This window comes from Poeciliopsis prolifica, unplaced genomic scaffold (genome assembly GCF_027474105.1).
Source record: "Poeciliopsis prolifica strain line A6 unplaced genomic scaffold, Auburn_PproV2 SCAFFOLD035, whole genome shotgun sequence".
NCBI lineage: Eukaryota > Metazoa > Chordata > Actinopteri > Cyprinodontiformes > Poeciliidae > Poeciliopsis > Poeciliopsis prolifica.
Genome location: NW_026562410.1, coordinates 6,198,348 through 6,206,193, shown reverse-complemented (window position 1 = coordinate 6,206,193; position 7,846 = coordinate 6,198,348). Strand labels below are relative to the sequence as shown.

Here is a 7,846-nt window from a genome sequence, read left to right as displayed (position 1 = left end):
AAAATAAAAACTTATTTTATCTTCAGCAACAACTATGTAGAACAAGGTGATTTAAACTGAAAGCAGACTTGAACAAATTCTCATTAATATTCAATTCACCAAACATGTACAATATGACTTCATTCTGTTCTCCTCTTTTAGTATCAGGCAGTTTCTTAAAGGGGAACCTCTTCATTCAGATAGTCATATTCCGGGTCTTGCGGGTCAGAACCGCCTCCTTAGTCAGTCAAACCCAGCATGTGAGGAAGAAAAGAAGGAAAAATGAGTACAAGAAAAATAAACATAAACAAGTTGTTGTTTTTTTAAAAGCGTTCAACGCATTCATGCACCTTATTTTGGTGGCGTTATTAAAACGGCATATGTTGATTGTAATTGTGATATTGAATTTGTAGAAAAAATATTTGTTTAATGTATTCAATTGTGCTTTTACGAGTCCAGAACAACACTTATCGACCTTCTGCACGTGACGTCACTCTTTGAAATTCAGCCTCTTCCGCCATGATGACATCCAAATAACCTACGCGCTCCTGTCAAATTTACATATGGCACCCTGATGTCGCTTTTAATTAGTTGATTTCGCAGTGAAAATGATCACAGGATGCTGCGCGGTCGGCAGCACAAACCGGTAAGAAGTTATACAAACTTGTGTATAACTTTCAATGAGGAAAGACATGGCAGCAATGGACAGCAGCCATCAATCATAATTACTATCAGCCCTCTGTGTATCCGCCAGGTAAGAAGATTAACCTTCATATATTTTATAGGTAAGTGTGATTATAAATATATCAATATTGCATTATGGCAAAGGTACTAATCATCAGTGAACATGGAACGATGCTCCACCGTCGTGTAGCCTAGCATGTACGGGCAAAACTGGTTAGCATCTCGTCTTCTGCACGTTTTAAGGCTGCTCTGGTTCAAGGGGAAACTGTTTATGACATAGTGACATAAATCATGTTTTGTGAATTCAGGCAAAGTCAACCATTTCAAGATTTGGTAAATGTCTCCATCTGTGAACCTTATCAGGTCTGTTACGCTAAAAAAAAAATTAGCTCGACTCAAACAAGTAGAAGCCAAGAATAAACTGGCAAGAACAATTTCAGTCTGAAGTTTTAACTGAACCGTATGAATGTCTGAGCAGAATCAGCCTTTGTCCCTGTTTCACCTGAATGTTCTCTCTGTCGTCCATCTCTCTCTTCCTCAAACTTGTCTTTGACGTGGAGATGGTTTGAATTCAACAGGTTCCTCTGCTGCTTTTCTTCGCCTCACAAACAGAAAGAACGGCAGCCCCAGCACTAAATGAAGAGAAGACTCATAATCACTGCGTGGATGATGGTGTTGTAAATTCTATTGCCCTGATGGAGCAAGAAGCTTCTTATCCCCTAAAGCCTCATCCTATGATCACACAAGTTTCTCACATTAATCTTGCTCAAAAGGATCAAATTACCACAGCTCTTTGTGCTACGCAATCACAGATTGATGTGAGTTTTCTCGTGTTTCTATATTCACTATCACATGCTTCTGTCATGTGCTGTCATGATGTTTAGCAGCCCCATTCGTCAGATGTGAACAAAGTGTCGGTGTCATGTTTTGTGGTAGAGATGGTGAGCAAGATGCAATGGACCCATTTATTCCACACCAGCCTAATGTGTTCTCTAAAGAGGGGTTCTATCTTAGGGGTCGGATCATTTAGAGGCTGCTACTGGAAAATTTAGTGTTGAATATGAATAAAATCACTGTAATATTAGTTTTATCTGAAGCATGCACTTGTGTAGTGAACTTTGTTGATTGTAAATTATTACATGTCCAACTTCATAGACGTCAGTGTTTGTCTTGTGTTTTTTATGATAATCATGCAACATACTAGTTTCCAGATTCTCAGTTTAAAATGGTTCTTGGTCTCTTGAATTCAAAGCTGTTCCTCAAACAGCTTTGAACAGAAGCTTAACAAGATTCAAACTCACTGAACAGCAGCATGAGGATGCCTTTCAGTATTCCCAGGATGACTGACTGGTGGGAGCCACCGACAGTATTCTCCTGCCGGGTCACTACTTCTCCAGTGCAGTCACTCACTGTAGCTGTGACCTTGCTGACCTGAGACAGACCAGAGGTGTCTGAAACAGTCATGGCTACAGTGTAATCTCTCTCCTCTAGCTCACGGTTCGAAGTCAGAATAATCTCTGTTCCTGCAAGCAAGAGAACAAAAAAATAAAATCATTTATCAGACGTTCAATCAAGTTTCGATTTCTCATTCTTCTTCACTTGAACAACTTAGGTGACACTTAAAGTTCTGGCAAGAACAGCAGCAAACTGGGTAGCATCAAAGAATGAGAGATGATAAGCAAAAATGCTCGATCATCCGTTTCCACTTCGATTACACTGTAGTTTCAGCAAATATAATACATATAAATATAGTGGTTAGTCTGTTCTGCCTCTAAATGCAGATTCCTCCATTTGTTGGTGATGCTTGTGGACTGAATCACGATGAGTGGGTTTATCTCGGATACATACTGGCGTCGTTCATCCTCGCGATCCAGTCGGCCTTAGCAGAGTCATGTAAGCTCACGCTGTACGGAGAAGTAAAGCCTGGTCCATCTTTATCTGTCACAGTCAGCAGCCGAGGAGCTGGTTTCTTGTTGCACACCTGAACAAACCAAATGGATTTAAATTCAGTTCGATACTAATAATATTTTCAAACACAGAACTCTACACAACAACCAGGCCTAAGAAATGTTGATCTCCTAACGGGGTACACACTGTAATAGAACGTTCTTCAATAAAGGGGGCGTTGTCGTTGACATCCTCAAGTTCAATGATCAGAGTTCCAGTTCCTGTCGCTGGGATCGGATCTGGAGGCATGACAGGCAAACAGCAGTGAAGCATGTCGACACCTTCAATGATCCTCTGAGGAAGGAGTTCAAAATCTCTTCAAGACAAGAAATATTGTAAAGAACTCTTTTCAAGTCAATTCTAGAATTGAATTTTTGAGTAAATCCTGGAATTGTAGTTGTGTACTTTCACAGAGATTTTTTCCCTTTTCAAACTTTCATTCCAGCCTTTTTGGGGGAAAGTTGCTTTTTTTTGTTCAACAGCTTCGTTTTTGTTTTGGGTGCTGTGTAGTTGAACTGATTTTGGAAAGAATTTCTTTATACTTTGCAATTCTAGTTTTGATACACAACCATTGTGATAAAGTGGTTTACAACAGGGAACAACTGTCTAACATCTGAAAAGCTGAAATAATACCATAGCTGAAGCCAGAAATCCCAGAGGAGTTGAAAAGGAGGCCGAAGTGGATGAGCTTCAAGCCCTGACAAGGACTCGGAAAGGGAATAGGTAATACAGTGTGATGTGTTTTACTGAGTCAAGGCTGCAGGGTTTATATCCCCAACTCCAACATCTCTCTAATTTTTGAATTTGAACTGAATTAAAATTTAGCTCAAACCATTAAATTAAATTCCTTTTAACTTCCACCATGATTTATGAAGAGTTCCTCCAAAACCATGAAGACCGTTAACGGTCACACCCACCATCATCATAAGCACCAATCAGAGCTGTGTATTTGTCTTCCTTAACAAAGCTGGATTCTCTGTCCATCTGGTTTCTCACTGTTATCACACCAGTCTCATGATCAATGCCAAGCCAGCCAGCTGGGTCATTGAGTATTTTATACCTGGACATCAAGAACAAAAATGTATATAAAGCTGTATATAAATGTATATAAATGATAAGACAAAGCCAGACTTTATAAGCAGTATGACAAAACAAAAACACATCCATCATAGTAATGTTTCCTGCCTGATTAATTACCAGTGGGAAAACAAACTTGGTTCAGAAGTACAGCATAAATGAAAGGTAATTTATGCAGTGACTCTTCAAGTTGGAGGATTTTCTTACCTGACCCTTTGTTTGAACGCAAAGTCAAAGAAGCTGTGTACCTCACCACAACGCTGTTCACGGCAAGATCCTCCCTTTTAGACACACGCCGCTCTACTGGTTCAAAGATGGGATGTTCGTTGACATCCAACACAGTCACCACCACTGTGGCAGTGGAAGTGACCAATGAAACAAGAGCAAAAGGAGCCTCGTTCACCACTCTGACCAGTAGAGTGTGCTTACTGGATCTCTCAAAGTCCAGACTCTGGTTTAGTAAAAGAAAAATCATCTCAGATCAACTGATCAGACATTAGCAGTACAATCACTTAACTATGCTATGTTTATAAAAATGTCCCTTTATTAAAAACAGTGCAATAAAGAATCACATTTATTATTTATGCTCCAGCAGTGAGAACCTGCTGGTCCTCCTACCTTAGCAGTAGTGATGATTCCTTCCTGTTTGTTTGTTCCTGTTTCCACAGTAAAAAGGTTTTGTGGATCTCCATCAATAATGCTGGACTTTGCCTTCCAGGCTGCAGTATGAGGCTCATCCCCGTCTGTCACCGACAGCTTAACAACTAGAGCGTCTACTTCATTCTCTTTAACTGTGGCCGTGTACTGAGACACAAGATGCAGACGTCACCAGAAAAAGTTCCACACAGTCATTGTATGATCATCGATTATCAGTTTGATTTGTTTTTCATTTCATGGACACGCCAATAGCATTCAGGGTGATCTACTGCTTTACTGGTCACCTACTGCACAAATCGATTCTGATAAACAGATTTAAATATAATCAGCAGATTAATAAAAGTAGTCACGTGTTCTACTTACAGAAGGTTCTGTAAAGACCGGAGCGTGATTGTTGCTGTCCGTCACCTTGATGATCACTTCGGCAAATCCAGTATTACCTTCTCCTTTCATGTCGGCTGCCTTTACTTTCAGTTTGTATTGAGGGATTTTCTGTTGTAACAAACATGGACTTGAATCAACAACTTTGCCTCCGAGCGACAAATTGTTAAGTCCAGAGCAGAACTTTGATGGATCAGTTGGCTGATCACTGCATCACATGTTGGGAGAAATAATCTGAAGTGAGTTTTATAAAACTTGCTTCAACCTTATTTAGTGAATTAAATTATTCTCCACATGAAGGTTGAATTCCGACCAAAATGTAAAGCTCCATGTTATCAACAGGAAATCTGACCGTGAGGACTTAGTGAGACACTCAGACTACCTAACAGTCTTTGAAATGTGCTATACAGATGTAGTTGATTGATTCATTGATTAACTGAATTCCCACCTCTCTGTCCAGTCCAACTTCTTTAACTATGATGTCTCCAGTTGATGGGTTGATGGTAAACATGTTGGGACTGGGCTGCTCTGGGCTCTGGCTCATTATAAAGTACCTGATATCAGAGTTGTCAGTATTTGGTGCATCAGCATCGGTGGCCACGACCTGAATCACCTTAAAACCTAATCAAGAGGAAACACGAAGCAGGTCAGTGAGAGCAGAGACATCAGTTTATCAACAGAGATTTAACAATGAGGCTGAGCTGAGAAGCTCTTCTTGTCTAGCTGATGATTCCAAGTTCCATTAAAACTCAGGTCAAAGGTCTTTCTAAATTTTGACAAATCACTAAAAGTCATCACAGTGACATCAACTGAGATGATGGCAGATTTTCTATTGTATTTAAATTGTTGCTGAGTTTGATAGGTGAGGCAGGATTAGCTTTGTAGCACAATTCAGCTACAAGACAATTCAAAGAGCTTTACATGGTTTAGATAAAAAATACACTTCAGTGATATAATGCGGGAAAACAAAGAAAAGTTGGAAAGGCTAAAATTGCACATTAATGAATATTTATCTCTAAATAAATTGTCTTCGATTTAAAGGAACTCAGTGTTTCAGCTGTTTTGCAGTTTTCTGGAAGTTTGTTCCAGATTTGTGTTGCATAGAAGCTGAATGCTGCTTCTCCATGTTTGGTTCTGGGTATACAGACCAGAACCAGAACCAAGACCTCTGTCCAACTGCCAACTATCTTGTTGCTTGCCACAATCAGTGTGAGAAGTTTTGTAAAAAAAAAAAAAAAAAGAGAGAGAGAGAGAAAAAGTGTGTAGCATACACCATAGAGGGTATGCCAAGCCAATCGGTGGCGCTCTAACACTGTCACAGAACGACAAAAAAAGAACACTGAACGTCACCATGTTACTCATAAAAGTGAGCTCATTGTGGGATCCAAAGAGAACTACAGCAACCCATCCATCCATTTTCCGTCACCCTTCTCCCTATCGGGGTCGGGAGGTGCTGGTGCCTCTCCAGCTGCGTTCCGGGCGAGAAGCGGGGTTCACCCTGGACAGGTCACCAGTCTGTCGCAGGGCAAACACAGAGAGACAAACAACCATGCACACACACACTCACACCTAGGGAGAATTTGGGAAGACCAATTAACCTGACAGTCATGTTTTTGGACTGTGGGAGGAAGCCGGAGAACCGGAGAGAACCCAGCATGCACAGGGAGAACATGCAAACTCCCTGCAGAAAGACCCCGGGCCGGAAATCGAACACAGGACCTTCTTGCTGCAAGGCAACTGCGCCACTGTGCAGCCCTTCAGCAGTCATAGTTAAAAAATTTAAAAAAGTCTCAGCTCACAAGTATACACTGAAATATGAAACCGATCCACTCTGGAACCCTCTTTCAGAAATGATCTCTTCTGGTCTCTCAAAAAGCCGAATCCGTGTGGACAACAGAATAAACAAAAAAAACTTGCGGATAAATCTGAAACGGTCTCCTTGTGGTGAGGCACAACGAGTTCATCTGCTGAACAAAGACCGAGAACGTGACTGCAGACTGAGGAGGTCATTCAGCCTCAGTTTCCTCCTCGGTCTGCAGCTGATTCAGGTCACAAAGGCTAAAAGTTTGCAAATATTTGTGATTTTAAATAAGATTACATTAATGCACTTATATCTACACATGTGAACAAAGACATTAATGTGTGTGACTTTACCTCTTTGTGTCGCCTCTGGAACTTCTCCCTCATAGATGGACTGACTGAAAACAGGTTTGTTGTCATTCTGGTCAATTACATTGATTTCAATTTCCATTGGCTCCTCTGCAGTTGCTTCCTCTGCGTAACATGGACTGTGAGCTGTAACATGATGCCATTTTTTAATCACCAGAACAATTATATTGTGTCTTTCTTCTTTCATAATGATGAAAAATAATTTGGTTTTTACTGAATACATTTCTGTGTATGTTTTAAAACTACTTAATATTCTAAAAAGTTTTCAATAATTACAGTGAAGTATTCTGTGACAGATTGAGTTACTGAATCCTCTTTACAGTCAACATAAAAACCTCTGAAGAAGACGCTGAGCTCAACTTCCTTCTTCACAAAAATGGAGCAGCGTCAGATTTTAATGCTTGGAGGATTTCTATTTTGTTTTTGGCAAAAGATCTTCTAATACATGAACCAAATAATGAAACTATTTGATGATGATTTCATGAAAATAACTATTACTAGTTTCAACTATTTTAGTTGTGTTTACCCAGAATACTCTGCGCTACACTCTGCTTCATGTTTTTTAAGAGGCCTCCGGTCCGGTTGGCATTCACATGTGAATTCAAACTGTACCAGAGTTCACTTCATCAGAACTGAGTCTGAGGTTTCTGGGCTCTTGATTTCTCCTTTTTTTTTTTGGTCTGCATCAGAGTTTGACTGCACATTCACTCGATCCCAAACCAGCTGGACTTTCTAGTTCTATTACGGTGGCGAAACAGGACTGGTGTGGATGAGGCACCCAACAGATAGCAGAGAAAACACTGACCAGGTACTTGTCCTGTTTCTCTCTGTCCAGTTCCTGTGTGACATACAGACGACCAGTGTCTCTGTCCATGGTGAAAAGACCAATAGGAGGCTGATCTGCTCCAGGACCGGTGATGCTATAATAGAGCCTCCTCACATTGTCTGCATC

The 7,846-nt window shown here is 40.5% G+C and overlaps 1 protein-coding gene across 1 annotated transcript; it reads right to left on the bottom strand.

The window, feature by feature from the left end:
• Nucleotides 1–1,200: 1,200 nt before the first annotated feature.
• LOC129374102 (cadherin-1-like) lies at nucleotides 1,201–7,768 on the bottom strand. Its single transcript, XM_055052299.1, has 10 exons — nucleotides 7,700–7,768; nucleotides 5,174–5,350; nucleotides 4,708–4,836; nucleotides 4,306–4,491; nucleotides 3,936–4,138; nucleotides 3,528–3,670; nucleotides 2,758–2,849; nucleotides 2,512–2,644; nucleotides 1,965–2,186; nucleotides 1,201–1,295 (listed from the first exon to the last, which is right to left on the bottom strand). The coding sequence occupies exons 1-10, from the start codon at nucleotides 7,766–7,768 to the stop codon at nucleotides 1,201–1,203; spliced, it is 1,449 nt and encodes a 482-aa protein (XP_054908274.1).
• Nucleotides 7,769–7,846: the final 78 nt, after the last annotated feature.